The sequence below is a fragment of the Salmo salar genome, chromosome ssa15, assembly GCF_905237065.1.
Source record: "Salmo salar chromosome ssa15, Ssal_v3.1, whole genome shotgun sequence".
In the NCBI taxonomy this organism is placed as follows: Eukaryota; Metazoa; Chordata; class Actinopteri; order Salmoniformes; family Salmonidae; genus Salmo; species Salmo salar.
The window spans coordinates 55,958,746-55,981,146 of record NC_059456.1 but is presented as its reverse complement, the minus strand read 5'-3'; the positions used below and the strand labels follow the sequence as shown (position 1 = coordinate 55,981,146).

General features: G+C 42.1%; 1 protein-coding gene across 3 annotated transcripts in view; it reads left to right on the top strand.

Annotated features, from left to right (window-relative positions):
- Positions 1-22,401, top strand: part of LOC106571760 (protein lin-9 homolog) — a 50,593-nt gene that overhangs the window by 25,804 nt on the left and 2,388 nt on the right. Inside the window, exons 2-8 of one of the 3 annotated variants that reach the window (XM_014145189.2) lie at positions 1,855-1,940; positions 4,313-4,417; positions 10,628-10,758; positions 10,841-10,966; positions 21,319-21,476; positions 21,673-21,806; positions 22,108-22,233. In XM_014145189.2, the coding sequence (XP_014000664.2) occupies positions 1,855-1,940; positions 4,313-4,417; positions 10,628-10,758; positions 10,841-10,966; positions 21,319-21,476; positions 21,673-21,806; positions 22,108-22,233 (866 nt within the window). Of the gene's footprint in view, positions 1-426; positions 483-1,854; positions 1,941-4,312; positions 4,418-10,627; positions 10,759-10,840; positions 10,967-21,318; positions 21,477-21,672; positions 21,807-22,107; positions 22,234-22,401 lie in introns of those variants that run through there. The other 2 variants (XM_045695885.1, XM_014145190.2) reach the window with 2 other exon arrangements.

The window sequence follows — 22,401 nt, the reverse complement described above, 5'->3', positions numbered from 1 at the left end:
TATGACCAATGATCGCAGGAGACTTGATAAAGCAATAGTGTGGAAACTCGTCCTGTCACCTACGGTGCCTTGCAAAAGTATTCATCCCCCTTGGTGTTTTTCCTATTTTGTTGCATTACAACCTGTAATTTAAATATATTTTTATTTAGATTTCATGTAATGGACATACACAAAATATTCCAAATTGGTCAATTGAAATGGAAAATGTAACTTGTTTAAAATAATGTAAAACTGAAAAGTGGTGTGTGCATATGTATTCACCCCCTTTGCTATGAAGCCCCTAAATAAGATCTGGTGCAACCAATTACCTTCAGAAGTCACATAATTAGTTAGATTGCACACAGGTGGACTTTATTTAAGTGTCACATGAGCTCAGTGTGTGTGTGTATGTATGTGTATATATATATATATATGAAAGGTCCCAGAGTCTGCAACACCATGAAGCAAGGGGCACCATGAAGACCAAGGAGCTCTCCAAACAGGTCAGGCACCATGTTGTGTAGAAGTACTTTTTTACAACTCAACCCTGATCTGTATCTGAAACTTTGAACATCCCATGGAGCACCATTTTAAATCCATTATTAAAAAATGGAAAGAATATGGCACCACAACAAACTTGCCAAGAGTGGGCAGCCCACTAAAACTCACAGACCAGGCAAGGAGGGGATAAATCAGAGGCAACAAAGAGACCAAAGATAACCCTGAAGGAGCTGCAAAGCTCCACAGTGGAGATTGTAGTATCTGTCCATAGGACCACTTTAAGCCGTACACTCCACAGAGCTGGGCTTTTACGGAAGAGTGTCCAGAAAAAAATCCATTGCTTAAAGAAAAAAAGAAGCAAACGCGTTTGGTGTTCACCAAAAGGCAGTTGGGAGACTCCCCAAACATATGGAAGAAGGTACTCTGGTCAGATGAGACTGAAATTGAGCTATTTGGCCATCAAGGAAAACACTATGTCTGGCGCAAACCCAACACCTCTAATCACCCCAAGAACACCATCCCCACAGTGAATTGTTGTGGCAGCATCATGCTGTGGGGATGTTTTTCATCGGCGGGGACTGGAAAACTGGTCAGAATTGAAGGGATGATGGATGTCTCTAAATACAGGGAAATTCTTGAGGGAAACCTGTTTTCAGTCTTCCAGAGATTTGAGACTGGGACGGAGGTTCACCTTCCAGTAGGACAATGACCCTAAGCATACTGCTAAAGCAACACTTGAGTGGTTTAAGGGGAAACATTTAAATCTATTGGAATGGCCTAGTCAAAGCCCAGACTTCAATCCAATTGAGATTCTGTTGTATGACTTAAAAATTGCTGTACACCAGCGGAACCCATCCAACTTGAAGGAGCTGGAGCGTTTTTTTTTTCCCTTGAATGGGCAAAAATCCCAGCGGCTAGATGTGCCAAGCTTATAGAGTCATACCCCAAGAGGCTTGCAGCTGTTTTTGCTGCAAAAGGTGACTCTACAAAGTATTGACTTTGGGGGGGTGAATAGTGATGCACGCTCAAGTTCTTTTATTTTTTGTCTTATTTCTTGTTTGTTTCACAATTAAAAATGTTGCATCTTCAAAGTGTTGGACATGTTGTGTAAATCAAGTGATACAACCGCCCCCCCCCCAAAAAAATCTATATTAATTCCAGGTTGTAAGGCAACAAAATAGTAAAAATGCCAAGGGGGTGAATACTTTCGCAAGCCACTGTATCAATGGTCATGAAGGAAGGAGACTGGGAAAGGAGGACACTTCAAAGTTTGGAAAAATAGACTGTCTAAACAATGAGGGAGCAGTTGTGACTTGTCAGGGTATTGTGAGTTTTAATCTATTTTTGATAATGCCATATGTTGTAAATTTCCAGAGGGCTGTCTGTCAAATACTTTGAATGAGAAGCAAACAAAATCTCACAACACGAGAGGACGACACACCCTGGTGTCCATGGAAACGGTGAGATGACCAATGTAGCCCTTCCTCCCATCTATGCCTTGGAACTCTTTAGGGCTCTTATGGATTTTATCTCTGGTAATTCAACCATTATTGATTAAGTCGGCACTGATACTCTTATCAGCACTTCCCATGAGTTTTGCTGGGAATTGCCACGGCCCTCACGATGCGATATTATAATACTTTGGTGCTTGGACGATATGTATTGCGATTCTCACGATGTATGTACAGTTCCAGTCAAAAGTTTGGACACCTGTTCATTCAAGGGTTTTTCTTTATTTGTACTATTTTCTACATTGTAGAATAATAGTGAAGACATCAACACTATGAAATAACACACATGGAATCATGTAGTAACCAAAAAAGTGTTAAACAAATACATTTTACATTTGAGTTTCTTCAAATAGCCATGCTTTGCCTTGATAGTTTTGGCATTCTCTCAACCAGCTTCATGAGGTATGCACCTGGAATGCATTTCAATTAACAGGTGTGCCTTGTTAATTTGTGGATTTTATTTCCTCAATGCATTTGAGCCAATCAGTTGTGTTGTGACAGGGTAGGGGTGGTATACAGAAGATGGCCCTATTTGGTAAAAGACCAAGTCCATATTATGGCAAGAACAGCTCAAAAAAGTAATGATGGACTGTTGTTTCTCTTTGCTTAAAGACATGGTCAGTCAATGCAGAAAAGTTCAAGTGCTGTCGCAAAAACCATCAAGTGCTATGATGAAACTGGCTCTCATGAGAACTTGCACAGGAAAGGAAGACCCAGGGTTACCTCTGCTGCAGAGGATAAGTTCATTAGTTACCAGCCTCAGAAATTGCAGCCCAAATAAATGCTTCACAGAGTTCAAGTATAGACGCATCTCAACATCAACTGTCCAGAGGAGACTGCGTGAATCAGGCCTTCATGGTCGAATTGCTGCAAAGAAACCACTACTAATAGACACCAATAAGAAAAAGAGACTTGCTTGGGCCAAGAAACGCAAGCAATTTTTTTTATTTAACCTTCATCTAACTAGGCACGTCAGTTAAGAACAAATTCTTATTTACAATGACTGCCTGCCGAGGAACAGTGGGTTAACTGCCTTGTTCAGGGGCAGAAAAACAGATTTTTACCTTGTCAGCTTAGTGATTTGATCCAGCAACCTTTCAATTACTGGCCCAATGCTCTAACCACTAGGCTACCTGCAATGGACATTAGACCGTTGGAAATCTGTCCTTTTTGGTCTGAGTACAAATTGCGACGCAGAGTAGGTGAACGGATGATCTCCGCATGCGTAATTCCCACCGTGAAGCATGGAGGAGGTGTGATAGTGTGGGGGTGCTTTGCTGGTGTCACTGTCTGATTTTTATTTAGAATTCAATGCACACTTAGCCAGCATGATGACTACACCTTTCTGCAGCGATACGCCATCCCATCTGGTTTGCACTTAGTCCCACTATCATTTCTTTTTCAACAGGACAATGACCCAACACACATCTATGCTGTGTAATGGCTATTTGACCAAGAAGCGGAGCGATGGAGTGCTGCATCAGATGACCTGGCCTCCACAATCACCCGACCTCAACCCAATTGAGATGGTTTGGGATGAGTTGGACTGCAAAGTGAAGGAAAAGCAGCCAACAAGTGCTCAGCATATGTGGGAACTCCTTCAAGACTGTTGGAAAAGCATTCCAGGTGAAGCTGGTTAAGAGAATGCCAAAAGTGTGCGAAGCTGTCAAGACAAAGGGTGGCTACTTTGAAGAATCTAAAATATATTTAAGATTGTTTGGTTACCTCATGATTCCAAATGTTATTTCATAGTTTTGATGTCTTCACTGTTATTCTACAATGTAGGAAATAGTAAAAAATAAAATAAAAAATTGAATGAGTAGGTGTCCGAACTTTTGACGGGTACTGTATGTATTGCAATTTGATGCTGTGATTTTATTGCGATTCAATGTTCCAAATATATTGCTCACCATATCTCTGCTGCAGAGGGAGAAGATAGCCATGAGAAAATGGAAATAAAAGTGCTGAAAACAAATTGGCTACCTTTTTTTAAAAAGAAGATGGGGAACAAGCTATGAAGGAAAAATAGCCAACTAGTGCAAGAATGTGATATTGTCTATATAATCGTCAAATAATATCACTTTTTATTGTTTTTTTACTACCCATGAGCAGTTTGTCTTTCTGTTCAAATAACCATCATTGGTCTGATTTGCACAATCAATTCTACCATGTTGACACTTCATTTGTATTTTCAACAAATCAGTGCCCCAGTTTCATCTTAGATGTGGTAGGAAAGTTTAATAAGCAAAACTATCTGCACATTTTAAAAACATGTTTTAACATTATCACCCATATGCTGACCCTGCCCTCCCTGTGTCCAGCCGACGCGGAGCTCCAAGAGAAGCAGACTGTTCAGGGAAGAGGAGGAGCAGCGCCTCCCATCCAGATCCCCTAGAAGGAGCCAAAGGGTCACCTCTGTGCCCCAGGTAAGGGCTCCAGCTCACACAGCTGGGCAATGCAATCTCTCTTCAAATCAAATTAGTCACATGCGCCGAATACAACAGGTGTAGACCTTACAGGGAAATGCTTGCTTAGTTACGAGCCCCTAACCAACAATGCAGTTTAAAAAAAGAAAATATGGATAATAATAAGAAATAAAAGTAACAATTAATTAAAGAGTAGCAGTAAAATAACAATAGCGAGACTATATATACAGGGGGCTACCGGTTAGTTGAGGTAATATGTACATGTAGGTAGAGTTATTATGCATGACTATGCATAGATTATGCATAGATTATAACAACTGAGAGTAGCAGCGGTGTAGGGGGGTCGATGCAAATAGTCTGGGTGTCCATTTGATGAGGTGTTCAGGAGTCTTACGGCTTAGGGGTAGAAGCTGTTTAGAAGCCTCTTGGACCTAGACTTGGCGCTCCGGTACTGCTTGCCGTGTGGTAGCAGAGAGAACAGTCTATGACTAGGGTGGCTGGAGTCTTGGGCAATTTTTAGGGCCTTCCTCTGACACCGCCTGGTGTAGAGGATGGCAGGCAGCTTAGCCCCAGTGATGTACTGGGCCATACGCACTACCCTCTAGTGCTTTGCGGTCGGAGGCTGAGCAATTGCCATACCAGGCAGGGATGCAACCAGTCAGGATGCTCTCGATGGTGCAGCTGTAGAACCTTTTGAGGATCTGAGGACCCATGCCAAATCTTTTCAGTCTCCTGAGGGGGAATAGGTTTTGTCGTGCCCTCTTCACGACTGTCTTGGTGTGCTTGGACCATGTTAGTTTGTTGGTGATGTAGACACCAAGGAACTTTAAGCTCTCAATCTGCTTCACTGCAGCCCAGTCGATGAAGATGGGGGCGTGCTTAGTCCTCTTTTTCCTTTAGTCCACAATCATCTCCTTTGTCTTGATCACGGTGAGGGAGAGGTTGTTGTCCTGGCACCACACGGCCAGGTCTCTGACGACCTCCCTATAGGCTGTCTTGTCGGTGATCAGGCCTACCATTGTTGTGTCATCGGCAAACTTAATGATGGTGTTGGAATCGTGCCTGGCCGTGCAGTCGTGAGTGAACAGGGAGAAACGGGGGGACCGAGCATGCATCCCTGAAGGGCCCCTGTGTTGAGGAGCAGCGTGGCGGATGTGTTGCTATCTACCCTCACCACCTGGGAGCGGCCCATCAGGAAGTCCAGGATTCAGTTGCAGAGGGAGGTGTTTAGTCCCAGGATCCTTAGCTTAGTGATGAGCTTTGAGGGCAGTAGGGTGTTGAACGCTGAGCTGTAGTCAATGAACAGCATTCTCACATAGGTGTTCCTTTTTTCAAGGTGGGAAAGGGCAGTGTGGAGTGCAATAGAGATTGCATCATCTGTGGATCTGTTGGGTCGGTATGCAAATTGGAGTGGGTCTAGGGTCTCTGGAATAATGGTGTTAATGTGAGCCTTGATCAGCCTTTCAAAGCACTTCATAGCTACAGACGTGAGTGCTACGGGTCGGTAGTCATTTAGGCAGGTGACATTGGTGTTCTTGGGCACAGGCACTATGGTGGTCTGCTTAAAACATGTTGGTATTACAGACTCGGACAGGTAGAGGTTAAAAATGTCGGTGAAGACACTTGCCAATTGGTCAGCGCATGCTCGCAGTACGAGTCCTGGTAATCCGTCTGGCCCTGCGGCCTTGTGAATGTTGACCTGTTTGCAGGTCTTACTCACATGGGCTTCGGAGAGTGTGATCACACAGTCTTAGCTTGTCTTGTAGGCTCGTGTCACTGGGCAGCTCTCGGCTGTGCTTCCCTTTGTAGTCTGTAATGATTTGCAAGCACTGCCACATCCGACGAGTGTCAGTCGGTGTAGTACGATTCGATCTTAGTCCTGTATTGATTCTTTGCCTGTTCGATGGTTCGTCGGAGGGCATAGCAAGATTTCTTATTAGCTTCCTGGTTAGAGTCCTGCTCCTTGAAAGCGGCAGCACTAGCCTTTAGCTCAGTGTGGATGTTGCATGTAATACATGGCTTCTGGTTGGAGGACGTCATCGATGCACTTATTGATGAAGCCAGTGACTGTTGTGTACTCCTCAATGCCATCGGAGGAATCCCGGCACATTTTTATTGATCTAGTCACTGGTGCTACCTGCTTTAATTTTTGCTTGTAATCAGGAGGATAGAATTATTTTCGGATTTGCCAAATGGAGGGCGAGGGAGAGCTTTGTATGCGTCTCTGTGTTTGGAGTGAAGGTTGTCCAGAATTGTTTTCCTCTGGTTGCACATTTGACATGCTGGTAGAAATTTGGTAATACGGGTTTAAGTTTCCCTGCCTTAAAGTCCCCGGCTTCTAGGAGTGCCGCCTCTGGGTGAGCATTTTCTTGTTTGCTTATGGCGGAATACAGCTCATTCAATGCTGTCTTAGAGCCAGCCTTTGACTGTGGTGGTATGTAAACAGCTATGAAAAATACAGATAGTGTGGTCTACAGCTTATCATGAGATACTCAGGCGAGCAAAATACATAGTCCACCGCCCCTTGTCTTACCAAACGCATCTGTTCTATCCTGCCGGTACAGTGTATAACCAACCAGCTGTATGTTGATAAGTCGTCGTTCAGCCACGACTCCGTGAAGCATAAGATATTATAGTTTTTAATGTCCTGTTGGTATTTTCATCTTGTGCGTTGGTCATTGGAGAATAAAATCAAAGATTGCACGTTTGCTAGCAAAATGGAAGGAAGTGGAGGTTTTTCGATCGCCTACGATTACTCAGAAGGCTTTTTGGCCCCTATTTCTCCACCTCTTCACGCAAATCATGGGGATCTGTGCCTGTTCAGAGAAAGCAGTATATCATTCGCGTCGGGCTCTTTAAAGGGAAAAAAAGGTTTCTGCCGGTCCGTGGTGAGTAATCGCAATCCTGATGTCCAGAAGTTATTTTCGGTCAAAAGAGACGGTAGCGGCAACATTAGGTACTGTTGAAGTCGGAAGATTACATACACTTAGGTTGGAGTCATTTAAAACTCAGTTTTTCAACCACTCCACAAATTTCTTCTTAACAAACTATAGTTTTGGCAAGCCGGTTAGGACATCTACTTTGTGCATGACAAGTAATTTTTCCAACAATTGTTTACAGACAGATTATTTCACTTATAATTCACTGTATCACAATTCCAGTGGGTCAGAAGTTTACATACACTAAGTTGACTGTGCCTTTAAACAGCTTGGAAAATTCCAGAAAATTGTCATGGCTTTAGAAGCTTCTGATAGGCTAATTGACATCATTTGAGTCAATTGGAGGTGTACCTGTCGATGTTTTTTTTAAGGCCTACCTTCAAACTCAGTGCCTCTTTGCTTGACAACATGGGACAATCAAAAGAAATCAGCCAAGACCTGATTACCTGAAATAATTGTCGACCACAAGTCTGCTTCATCCTTGGGAGCAATTTCCAAATTCCTGAAGGTACCACGTTAACCTCTTACATCTAGACGTTCCGCTAGCGGAACACCTGCTCCAATATCCAATGATGGGCGTGGCGCGAAATACAAATTCCTCTAAAATCCGAAAACTTCAATTTTTCAAACATATGACTATTTCACAGCATTTTAAAGACAAGACTCTCGTTAATCTAACCACACTGTCCGATTTCAAAAAGGCTTTACAGCGAAAGCAAAACATTAGATTATGTCAGCAGAGTACCCAGCCAGAAATAATCAGACTACCCATTTTTCAAGCTAGCATATAATGACACAAAAAACAAAACCACAGCTAAATGCAGCACTAACCTTTGATGATCTTCATCAGATGACAACCCTAGGACATTATGTTATACAATGCATGCATGTTTTGTTCAATCAAGTTCATATTTATATCAAAAACCAGTTTTTTACATTAGCATGTGACGTTCAGAACTAGCATACCCCCCGCAAACCTCTGGTGAATTTACTAAATTACTCACGATAAACGTTCACAAAAAACATAATTATTTTAAGAATTATAGATACAGAACTCCTCTATGCACTCGATATGTCCAATTTTAAAATAGCTTTTCGGTGAAAGCACATTTTGCAATATTCTCAGTAGATAGCCCAGCCATCACGGCTAGCTATTTAGACACCGACCAAGTTTAGCCCTGACCAAAGTCAGATTTACTATTACAAAAGTTTCATTACCTTTGTTGTCTTCGTCAGAATGCACTCCCAGGACTGCTACTTCAATAACAAATGTTGGTTTGGTCCAAAATAATCTATCGTTATATCCAAATAGCAGCGTTTTGTTCGTGCGTTCCAGACACTATCCGAATGGTAAATAAGGGTCGCGCATGGCGCATTTCGTGACAAAAGATTTCTAAATATTTCATTACCGTACTTCGAAGCATGTCAACCGCTGTTTAAATTCAATTTTTATGCCATTTTTCTCGTAAAGAAGCGATAATATTCCGACCGGGAATCTGTGTTTCGGCAAATAAAGGGAAAAACAGAAAGACGGGGGCGGCCAGTGCACGAGCCTAAGCCCTTTGTCCTCTGATAGACCACTCAGCAAAAGCGCTCGTGTGTTTCAGCCAGGGCTTTGAATTACGTCATTCAGCTTTTTCCCGGGCTCTGAGAGACCATGTGAGCCGTAGGAAGTGTCACGTTAGAGCAGAGATCCTTTGTAATGGATAGAGATGGCAAAGAAGTTCAAGAAATGGTCAGACGGTACTTCCTGTACAGAATCTTCTCACGTTTTGGCCTGCCAAATGAGTTCTCTTATACTCACAGACACCATTCAAACAGTTTTAGAAACTTTGGAGTGTTTTCTATCCAAAGCTAATAATTATATGCATATTCTAGTTTCTGGGCAGGACTAATAATCAGATTAAATCGGGTACGTTTTTTATCCAGCCGTGAAAATACTGCCCCCTAGCCATAACAGGTTAATCTGTACAAACAATAGTACGCAAGTATAAACACCATGGGACCCCGCAGCCGTCATACCGCTCAGAAAGGAGACGCGTGCTGTCTCCTAGAGATAAACATACTTTGGTGCGAAAAGTGAACAGCAGCAAAGGACCTTGTGAAGATGCTAGTGGAAACGGGTACAAAAGTATCTATATCCACAGTAAAAGGAGTCCTATATCAACATAACCTGAAACGCTGCTTAGCATGGAAGAAGCCACTGCTCCAAAACTGACATAAAGCCAGACTACGATTTGCAACTGCACATGGGGACAAAGATTGTACTTTTTGGAGAAATTTCCTCTGTTCTGATAACAAAAATAGAACTGTTTGGCCATAATGTCCATCGTTATGTTTGGAGGAAAAAGAGGGATGCTTGCAAACTGAAGAATACCATCCCAACCGTGAAGCACGGGGGTGGCAGCATCATGAGGCACTAAACAAAATAGATGAGAAAGGACAATTATGTGGTTATATTGAAGCAACATCTCAAGACATCAGTCAGGAAGTTAGAGCTTGGACGCAAATGGGTCTTCCAAATGGACAATGACCCCAAGCATACTTTCAAAGTTGTGGCAAAATGGCTTAAGGACAACAAAGTCAAGGTATTCGAGTGGCCATCACAAAGCCCTGACCTCAATCCTATAGAACATTTGTGGGGAAAAGCTTGTGTGAGCAAGGAGGCCTACAAACCTGATTCAGTTACACCAGCTCTGTCAGGAGGAATGTGCCAAAATTCACCCAACTTATTGTGGGAAGCTTGTGGAAGGCTACCTGAAATGTTTGACCCAAGTTAAACAATTTAAAGGCAATGCTACCAAATACTAATTGAGTGTATGTGAACTTCTGACCCACTGGGAATGTGATAAAAGTTTAAATAAATCATTCTCTCTACTATTATTCTGACATTTCACATTTTTAAAATAAAATGGTGATCCTAACTGACCTAAGACAGAACATTTTTACTAGGATTAAATGTCAGGAATTGTGAAAAACAGAGTTTAAATGTATTTGGCTAAGGTGTATGTAAACTTCCGACTTCAATTGTACAAAATAAGTTTAACAAATGTTACAGAAAACGCAAATTAACAACAAAAAAACACATAATCGGTTGGAGTCGTAAAACGTCTGCCTTCTCCAACAACATTTTAGTATATTTGCATATCTTTTTAAACCATGATGAAGTAATGTGAATCATTCCCTATCATTTATCAACTTGTCAGGATCTGATTAACCTAGATGTCTCTAACTTAATTATTGTTCATTTGTTTGGTATGTTTTCTTGTAGAAGTTTACTACTGTGACAACCCCAGATAAGAAAGTGTCTCAGAGAATCGGTCTGCGATTGAGAAACCTCCTCAAACTGCCTAAAGCACACAAATGGTGCATCTACGAGTGGTTTTACTCTAACATAGACAGGTAAGCTGTATTACATACTTTCGCAGTGAGTTATTCTAAGTTCTTTATTCCATTGAGTTCTGCCAACTTTTTCTCCTTCCAGACCTTTATTTGAAGGGGACAATGACTTCTGCCTGTGTCTGAAAGAGTCCTTTCCTAACCTGAAGACCAGGAAGTTGATCCGTGTGGAGTGGGGGACAATCAGGATACTGATGGGAAAACCCAGACGGTATTGTTCATTATTACAGCATTTTCTCTTTTCAAAGCCTGGCCCTCCAAATCAGATTTTTATTTCAACGCTCTCTTACATTGAACATTGTCGTGATCATATAGGCCTAGACCATGTCCAAAACAACAAAAAATACACTAAGTTCATACATGTTCTGTCATTTAAATTGTAAAGTCATGTCTTTCTTCACAGTACCACTACTAATGTATCCAATCTGGGAAGTAAACTCAATTGAGTATTCAATCATTTTGCTGTGTATTTCTGAAGGAATCAAGGCATTAGAATGTACCAGAGGCCACCTAAATAGAGCTCCTTCTGCTAAAAATGTTTAACCCGGGGGTGGCCTGGCTGGTTATGTACTTGTGGAAAACACTGATCCCTAGCCATCAATGATACATCTTATTTCAGAAAGGAAACACCACGTAGAAACATGTTTAACCATTTTTTTTAATAATGCAGGTTTTGGCGATATAGGCTCTGCTCCTTCAGCATCAATATATACAATTAACTACAAACAGTGAGTGTGGTAAGCTATACCAATCCCCCAAAACAGCAGAGCCAGACTACTGTGTAGCTACGGCAGAAAGCACTGTTTAGATTTTATCAAATGATCCAGCTAAGTCATTTACCATTACAAGGCTGTGTCCTGACTGGCCTATGAGGATCAGGTTACAGTGGATCGTGGTTCTACAGAGATCTCTTCCTCCCGCACAGGGGGAGAGGTATAGAGGGATTGGTGGGGGGGGTTTATGACCTCACGCCCATCATACATTTTAAGGCAGCAGCCAACTCCCTTCTGGTCTCTAACGTGAGAGACTGGAATGTCTGTGTGCCTTAGGAAGAGTTTACAGCCTAAAACTCCAGAACATCAAATAAATTGACTTTTGGACATTATATTTCAGACAAAATGGTGGTAAAAATGATAGATGGAATATGAAAATGAATGTCGATTTTTGTGATGTCATTAAAAGTTAAATGAAGATGTTATAACGAAAACATTGTAACTTGAAGAGTTATCATGTGTATATGATGTTTACATCCTTTTTGTTGTGTAGAAAATATCCAGATCAAAGAGAACTGTGATTTTAGTTGTCTAAACGAGATCATAGTAAGTTCTAATACCTTGCCTTGTAACTAGCTACGCCCCAGGGAACCCAGAGAGCATGTCATAAAGACGGAAACGCCCCTTTTGACCCGAGGGTATAAAACATGTGCGCTAAGAATTTACATATCAGACTAAGTTGACCATGCGCTGCAGCCACGAAACGCAACACGAGTTTGAGGAAGACAAAGGAACCTCTTAACGATCAATGCTACGGTTGATTACTGTATCTAGGAAGTTGAATTCAAGCAGGACCACCCGGTTATTCTTTTCACTGGTTGTCTACACGGCCCTCCTACCCACGTTGGGAGCATCGACACGGCTGATTAGCCTCCTCAGAAGCTCACTCTCACAGAACGAGTGCAAGGAAACGGACAACTAAGAGAAAGAACATGGTTCTCCCGAGTGGCGCAGTGGTCTAAGGCTAGCTGTGCAACTAGAGATTCTGGGTTCGTTTCCAGGCTCTATCGCAGCCGGCCACGACCGGGAGACCCATGGGGCGGCGCACAATTGACCCAGCGTCTTCCGGGTTAGGGGAGGGTTTGACCGGCAGGGATGTCCTCCCATCGCGCACTTGCGACTCCTGTGGCGGGTCGGGTGCAGTGCACGCTGACACAGTCGCCAGGTGTACGGTGTTTCCTCCGACACATTGGTGCAGCTGGCTTCCGGGTTAAGTGGACATTGTGTCAAGAAGCAGTGCAGTTGGGTTGTGTTTCGGAGGACGCATGGCTCTCGACCTTCGCCTCTCCCGGGTCCGTACGGTAGTTGCAGCGATGAGACAAGACTGTAACTACCAGTTGGATACCATGAAATTGGGGAGAAAAGGGGTAAAAAAAAATGAAGAGAAAGGACTTTGTCCACAAGATGTCACAATCTGAGACTTACACCTGAAGACGGAAGACCAGACCATCAGAGATATCCAACGGACACTTTCAACACGTAAATACATGCATTACAATTCTGACCCATAAGAGCGTTAGTTCGGAGCAAGGTGTTAGGGCCACACTAAGCATAGTTTACAAATGCATCCAAGTGTTGCTTTTCTCTCTTGCTTTAAATCTCCATCTTGTGTAACGTGTCATATTGTGCTGGTCCGCTAGGGACCTGTTGCCATTGAATTAAGCTCTAACTAAGACACATACACAAACAGTCTAGGTTATCATTTAGCATGTTAGTAAATAAATAATCAACTCAATTTGTGTGGTATGGAATGATTAGTGAGAACCGGGTTTGTGCATATTTACAAATTATGCGACGTTCAGAATGAGACTTGCGGAAATTAATCAGTGACTGCTATGAAATCGATATTCTTTGAGTTAATTCGGGAAATGGTAACTCATTAAACAAACTTTTCCCGTGGTACCCCAGGTTATTGAGTTAATGGTTACATGATTAATTTAATCACGTAATTATAAACAGTTAATTATTCGATAAATAGCATGTCATCACGATAACGTCACGACAACTGTATACTCTGAATATTAACCATGAGCTGTGCAACATATGTCTTATTTCTCATGGTGCACTGCCAGGTACCCTTGCTTAAGGCAAGCCGTTTCCATTATAAGCAATGAACGCTTGATTAGGGATGTGACTGTAATTGAATAACCGTGTAACTGTTGGTTATGGATGAAGACCACCATTAAACTAAAATAACTTTCAAAACCGTTTTAAATAGCCCTACATTGATTATTTTTATGAACTTTATTTTCATGTAGATAAACTTTACCTAATAGCGGGAGTGTTTACTAATGATTATAAGCAAAAGTCTGTCTACATCTCCTCTTTCTAACTGTCATTTGATGCTCGAGCAGCTAATGCACGGGATGTAGAAGCGCTAGCCTATTGGCTATGGCACTTCAATGATTATCAATGTCATACTATCGCATAGCTGTCTCTCTCCCCTTCATACTTGTCAATTCATTATCTTGTAGCCTACTTATCTTGTAGCCTACTTTCAGAGCCTAAGGCAGGCCTAGGTTTTTTAAATACTTTTTAAGGAAAGGATAAATATTTGCTTGTGCGTATTACATAAGCTGGTGGCTTTGATTGACATGTCCTTTTTACAGAGGTGTGCGTGTGTGAGTTAGCAGATTCTCTCTATAGGCCTGTATGTGACCGACCGCCTCGATTCGGTCTTATGTATCCACATTTGAAATGGTGTTTTTTACATTGGATAAAAGAGACTCAGAGCTAGAAAATGGTATATCATACACTGCAGTTGAGGAACAATGGGGAAAGTAATTCTGCTTTGAAAGTTGATCAACTTGTAACCCCACTTTTGAGAAAATGGCCCTTGAATGTTTTGTTACACCTACTAGAGAGCTCTTCTTTGTCTACACCCAGTCAGGATCGTTCACACCCTCTTAATCCTTAGTCCCACCCATCTCTTTAAGGATTCATATGTGTGGCCATGTGGTTAACACGCTATATCAAAGTAAGTATGTATATATTTGTCAGAGGCATAGGATACAGTAGCAATATAAAAAACAAAGTGTCCAGATAAAAATATTTTTGTTGTTATTAGATGACGCTTACCCGACTCGCTTGTCTAAATTGATCGGTCATGTGAAGGAAATGCTATAACCCCCACCCACATCTAGCTAAGTGGATGGGTAACTATTGTCTAGACATGTATACTTATTCATGAAATACAATAGATGGCCATAATCACCCCCAGACACACCTGGCTAACTTGATGGGTCATGTAATAATCTGGCCGAAGTGGAGTCTGTTTTAAACATGTAGCTAGCTAGCTAGCTAAACAATGAACCGGTGTAACCACAACTCATACTACTATTAATACAAACATTGTCATAGCTGTAGTACGAATCTGCAGGTAGCTAAAGCTAACAAACTAGGTTCAATGTTAACTAGCTAACATTAGGCTATAATTAGCAATGCAAATGTATTTCTGAGTCGAATAATATTACTACAAGGATCATACACGTAACTTTAGCTAGCGTGCCAGCAAGCTAACGTTTGCCTGCTAACTAACAGTATTAGAAACGTATATCTGGAAAATATAGCTAGACTCTTACCGTATACATGGATGAATACTTCACGGCAGACTGGAACCATTGTAGGTACAAATTGTTTGGTCAGCTTTGTGTCAAGTCACTCCGGTTCACACTGACCGTGGTGTGTGCAGAAAGTAGCCCATCACTTTTTCCTACTTATCTGTCGATAGTGCCTGCTAAATTCAGGGCATCGATGTTATTGGGGAAAAATGCTAATCTTTTGTGGTTCTCGATGGCTAACGTTATATAGTTTAAAAAACAGGGCGGTAGAAAGGACTGTCAACACATACTGAACAACTCACGTTATAGACAGAAGAAGCTACATGGCAGACCAATCCAAACTTATCTCCTGACATGTCCAGCCCATACATTCTCTCAGCCAATCATGGCTAGTGGGGAATGCTCCTGTCTTTCCATGGCTTAACCAACTAGGGTCATAATTTAACAATTGTATTCATATTTATCAATGGAATACAAGTTTGTTATTAAGGCACATGAAAGTTCACATGTTCCAAAAGGCATTTCTGCCAAAAAAGGATTTAGATAAAAAATGTATGTTTATATTGAATCTCCTGTGTAGTAGTGACGTGCGACATACACCTAGTTTCCTGAAACGAGTCACATATTTCCATTCAGAAAGTTTCCTAAAGTAGCCTTTCCGGACTAAAATAAAATAATCAAATGCTCCTGTCATGGCTTAATCTTGTAAAATGCCTTTTCTCAGTAAAGGCCCTTTCTCACCAAGTCTGTTATTTTCTTGCGAATAATTAAGAGGAAAAAAATATGAGCATGTCTTGTTTATAATGCCTTTCACACCAATTGTGAAATATCGTCCTGCCATAATCCGTCAATTATTTATTTGAGACCGCTTTGATTATTTTTTTTGCGTCATAAATAAGCTGTTGACCAATAGAAAGGGTTATCTAGGACACTGCCACTGACAAGGATGCGCACTGCCACTGACAGGTCTGTGGGTTCGTTGTGTGAATTAATACATGTCTTTCTGCCCGTTTTATACGTTCGCAATGCATCAATGCAGCAAGGTATCAATTTAGCCAATGTGATCTTCCCCACCAGTTCATTGCGAAGGCTGTAGCCTATTTTATAGACATTCAGCAATGAAGAGGATCGATGCTTCTCTCCTCAAATAGGCCTAGGCCTATTAGTTTTTTAGAAAAAGTGTCAACATATACACTACTCATTTAAGAGCTAGAGAGAGGGGGAAGAGAGAGGCCGGTGGAGATTCAGTACGTGAATTGCACATGAAGCGAACAGTGAAGAAAACCGAGATGTGTAAATTAGAAGTTAGTTACTGATATTTTTTGCATTAATATATTAAGTGTTTGCACAGATTTAGATAAAGCGCTCACTTAAATTAAAATGTGTCATCATAGTCACCCACTGCTTCACTAAAATTGATCATTAGGCAATGGACAGGTTGTGTGCATGTGTCTATTTTATAATGGTTGTCAATTTAATCTTCATGCCTATCACAACTGTTTCTAAACTCACTGTCAACTGCGTTTATTTTCAGCAAACTTAATTAACGTGTAAATATTTGTATGAACATAACAAGAGTCAACAACTGAGACATAAAACTCAACAAGTTCCACAGACATGTGACTAACAGAAATTGAATAATGTGTCCCTGAACAAAAGGGGGGGGGGTCAAAATCAAAAGTAACAGTCAGTATCTGGTGTGTGGCCACCAGCTGCATTAAGTACTGCAGTGTGTCGTCTCCTAACGGACTGCACCAGATTTGCCATTCTGTGAGATGTTACCCCACTCGTCCACCAAGGCAGCTGCAAGTTCCTGGACATTTCTGGGGGGAATGGCCCTAGCCCTCACCCTCCGATCCAACAGGTCCCAGACAGGCTCCATGGGATTGAGATCCGGGCTCTTCGCTGGCCATGGCCGAACACTACATTCCTGTCTTGCAGGAAATCACGCACAGAACGAGCAGTATGGCTGGTGGCATTGTCATGCTGGAGGGTCATGTCAGGATGAGCTTGCAGGATGGGTACCACATGAGGGAGGAGGATGTCTTCCCTGTACCGCACAGCATTGAGATTGCCTTCAATGACAACAAGCTCAGTCCGATGATGCTGTGACACACCGCCCCAGACCATGACGGACCCTCCACCTCCAAATCCATCCTGCTCCAGAGTACAGGCCTCGGTGTAACGCTCATTCCTTCGACGATAAATGCAAAACCGACCATCACCACTGGTGAGACAAAACCGCAACTCATCAGTGAAGAGCACTTTTTGCCAGTCCTGTCTGGGCCAGCGACGGTGGGTTTGTGCCCATGGGCAACGTTGTTGCCGCTGATGTCTGGTGAGGACCTGCCTTACAACTGTCCGCAATAGGGCTTGTAGGCCTGTCTGTGCACTGATGGAGGGATTGTGCGTTCCTGGTCTAACTCGGGCAGTTGTTGCCATCCTGTACCTGTCCCACAGGTGTGATGTTCAGATGTACCGATCCTGTGCGGTTGTTGTTACATGTGGTCTGCCACTGCAAGGATGATCAGCTGTCCGTCCTGTCTCCCTGTAGCGCTGTCTTACGCGTCTCACAGTACGGACATTGAAATGTATTGCCCCAGCCACATCTGCAGTCCTCATGCCTCCTTGCAGCATGCCTAAGGCACGTTCACGCAGATGAGCAGGGACACTAGGCATCTTTCTTTTGGTGTTTTTCAGAGTCAGTATAAAAGGCCTCTTTAGTGTCCCAAGTCTTCAGAACTGTGACCTTAATTGCCTAAGCTGTTAGTGTCTCAACGACCGTTCCACAGGGGCATGTTCATTAGTTGTTTATGGTTCCTTGAACAAGCATGGGAAACAGTGTTTAAACCCTTTACAATGAAGATCTGTGAAGTTATTTGGATTTTTACGAATTATCTTTGAAAGACAGGGTCCTGAAAAAGGACGTTTTTTTTGCTGAGTTTATATATCCCCCTTAACTTTCCTTGTCAGTTTATATGATGGCCTACATTGATTTAGCGTCATCCTATAGTGTAGACTACAACAAAAAATTATCCTACAGAAAGGATTTGAAGGTAAGGCAAGGTTTTTGTGTGATGCACTGCAGGTGACTTTGAATGATGAGTCCTTTTAGGTGGGTCAGTGTGCATGTATAAGTTCACTAATGCTCTATGTCCATTCAGAAAGTTTTCTAAAATAGCCTAGACTGTCTGGACTTCATCTCTTTTTGCAGGGTCAGCATATGTGTGAGGAATGACGACAGGTGCCAGTTTTGCATTGGCTCTCTTATTAAATGGGATGCAACTGAATGAAACGTAGCTAAGCTACGTTTCAATAAAATTCATGATTCATCCTATAGGATACTTAGCCTATATCCTAATGTATTCAGTAGCATATTTTTCTGGAAGTATATAATTCTCTCATTACTGTGTCCCCTCGTGCCACTTTTAACAACATATTGCCATATGGAATAACCACAGCAGCATTGGTGACATGCGAAATGCTCTGAAAAGTGGAGGGAAAAACGCATCGGACATAGTATGAATGGTTTAGTGCATCAAAATTGGAATTCCTCTCCGATCTGACATTTTATTAATTTGTATAATATTTAGAGGTAATAACTTGACTATTAATAAAATGCTACTGATAATAACAAAGTGTCATGGTTATAGTGAAGTTGCAAAGAAAAGCCACGTGTTTCTTTTGAATGGTTATGTCGGTTACTGTGTACATTGGCCTGGCCAATTACCATGATTTCAAATTCCATACTGTCACAGGATATTGCTTGATTGCTAACGGCTAATCGCCATATGGGTGTTTAGCAAGCCAACCGCATGCTAGGTAATGCTAGTATCAACTGCTCATCCAACACAGCTGAAACTATAGCAAGCCTTGATTGGTCATCTCACAGCTATAAAGCGTCAGCTTCCCCACTAAGGTGCATGGTGATAACTTGAAATCTGAGGAAGAAAGCTTATGGTTTGGGTTAGGCAGTAGTAACTATTTCAAATGAAGCTGTACTTGGGTGAATATATTCTTAATGATGGAAAGACCCAGAAAAATTTTGCCGACGACAGACTTGCGCCATCCGAGTAGCACAAGATATCACGCTGCTCGACTGCTGAACAGTGTGTAGCAGCTCGCAGTATTTGGGCCAGGACAATGGTGGTAGATATGAGTCACATTCCACTAAAATGACTGTAGCAGTGTGAGCTGCATCAGGGTATTAGATGCCTTGCATACGCACCATGTACAAGCATGCATGATAATGCACGTAAACTTGCTTACCACTATCCTAAAATGTGTGCCATCTACTGCGATCCTCCAAGCAGATGCTATTGAAGGGGTAGATAGTGTTGGCATCTGTCACCACAACATCGTGTGCTATTGGCAATAGCAATAATAGCAACCATGCCATAACGACTATGTGCAGATGATACAGGACATAACATCCAATGCATTAATTAGCACAAGATCATGGATACGGAGCCTAACCATGCACATGCTCCCATGAATGCAATATCGGCAGCCATTCCATTTATGCAATACTGTGTGTAGATAATGAAGCAAAGAATAGCAGCTACAACCTGAATGTGTGATCATTCCCCACAGCATTAGTTGAAGCCTAAAACGCTTGAATTAATAACAGTAGCTAATGCATGATTACTAGAATGAAACAATCACTACAATTAGCATATGATAGAATTAGAATAGTCACAAAGCTGTCACTAGAATAATACTAATAGAATGCAAAGATGGACCGACAGGAAGGACTACCTATGTAAAATGCATGATTAAAACATGGCTAATAAATCAGCCTAAACCTACTGCTGCAGATAAGGATGAAGTAAATGTAACTACTTTGTCTGAAACTATGCTGTAAAATGTATGCTAATAGTGTGACTCATGCAACACTATGCACTAATGTGCTAGCAGACACTCCTGATTTGATCAAATCAAACTTTGTCACATGCGCCAAATACAACAAGTGTAGACCTTACCGTGAAATGCTTACTTACAAGCCCTTAACCAACAGTGCAGTTCAAGAAAGGGGTTAAGAAAATATTTACCTAATAAAAAGTAACACAATAAAATAATGAGGCTATACACAGGTGGTACCGGTACCGAGTCTATGCATGGGGGTACAGGTTAGTTGAGGTAATGTGTACATGAAGGTAGGGGTGAAGTGACTATGCATAGAGCAGAAAAGCAGCAAAAGTGTAGCAATACAAGTACACTAATCCAGACCAGTCTGCAAATTAATTTGAATGCATTTCTAGCTTTAAAATGTATCAGGGGAAAACGGTTCCAAAGAATAATAACCATAGTTAAAAATCATTTGTACAACATTTAAAATGTGACTGCCGGCGCAAGTCACAATAACTAACGTGATTGGGATGATCCCTAAAATGTAAGATATTGCTGCAAGGCACCGTATCAGCAGTCTCGTGAGGTGCACGACACACAGTGATAACTAGGCTACTATCCATATTGATGCTACACTAAACAAATTACTGACTGCATAGCGACTGAAATACTATCGAATCACCATAAGCACCATCTCCTGCTCATGATCAGAAAGCATTGCTCCTCACTCATTGAATATCAACGCCTAGGCCTCTATAGCTATCCTAGCATAGGCTACTTTCTAATTGTATGGACGAGGGATGATTCTCCATGATGGGGTGAGTTCACCGAGTGCACAGACTTCCTGAAATCTGGCATTGGGAACAAAGTAGGCTGTACGATAGGCTACTCCCGAGACGACTAAACCTACTTAGCTAGTTAGTTTGTAGATGGCTATTGACGGACAACATTCATGCAGCAACATAGTTGATCCTCACAATCAATGACATCCCCCGCAGCAGCCATACATTTTATCATGAGCATATTGAACCATGCGGGTGAGGTTAAAACACAGCTAGCGAACATTTTCTTAGTGAATGCATCAGAAAACGGCCGCATGCCGATAAACAGCTAGCTACAGCAAGCAGCAGCAGGATATGTGAGCAGAACCGGTCAGTTTAAGTGGATCGCCAGGTAAGGTAAGCGTGATTGCACCAATTAGATGTTAGTAATCTCAGTTGAGGTGGGCACTCAGGTTCCCTTTCTGAACTGGGTTCGCTTTATGGACACCATGGAATCTCTGGGAATATCAATGCAATTAAATCGAATTAAACTTTTTTTTTCATGCACACCAAGTGTACCAGTTATTTGTGTCTGTAATTAACTTAAATGTTCCCCTCTAGGTGTTCGTCTGCATTCTTTTCGGAGGAGCGGACTGCACTGAGACAAAAGAGGCAGAAGATGCGTCTGCTGCAGCAGAGGAAGCTTGCCGACGTGTCACACTGCAAAGACCTCCCCGATGATATTCCCCTGCCGCTCGTCATAGGAACCAAAGTCACTGGTACAACACTGTTGTCATGGCAACCAAAGTGACTTGTTAATTATCAGCAGCCCTTACCCTAAAAGTAGCTATCATAGTCACTGGTGAAATATCCACAAACCTGTAGCCATAGCAACCAAAGTCACCTGCATTAGATTTCCTCATTTTTGTATGTGCAGCCAGCTTTGAGTATTGATGATGTCTGTGTGTATTCCAGCTCGTCTCAGGGGAGTCCATGACGGCCTGTTCACTGGGCAGATTGATGCTGTGGATACAGGCACTGCCACTTACCGTGTGACCTTTGACCGGAATGGGCTGGGCACACACACTGTGCCTGACTACGAAGTGTTGGTATGCCTGCCTAGCCTTCATAACACTCATTCAGCATTGATATGTTAGAACCGGGATTCTAACCTCATCAGACACGAACACATAAGTCTTTGGCCATCACTAGCAGTTCTGTCCAAACCCCAAGAAAGCATTACCAACCTAGAAGACAATACATTTTTCTTCCTTGATCACGCTCATATTCTTTCGGAAAATCAGCCGCAAGGGAGGGAACATGTACAAGATATTGCCAATACCATGGTGATTTATTGCATTACCAGCTAGAGTTTATTTAAAATATCTGTTGTGTTTCTTCCCTCTCCAGAGTAACGAGCCTAACGAGACCATGCCCATCTCAGCCTTTGCCCAGAAACAGAGACCCTCCCGCTTCCAGAACTTCATGACCCCACCTAGGGAAACTTACCCCTCTGCCACCACACCCATCCTCATGGTAAGCATGAAACAAGGGCTTCAGTGCACATTATAGTTGCCTTTCCAGTTTTATTTGTGATCATGTGAGATTACGGTGAACGCTTCATGTACTTCTATTGCTATAAGGTGATTATGACGGACCCTTAAATTGAATATTGTTTTGTTTATTTGGAATTGACGCGTCCTG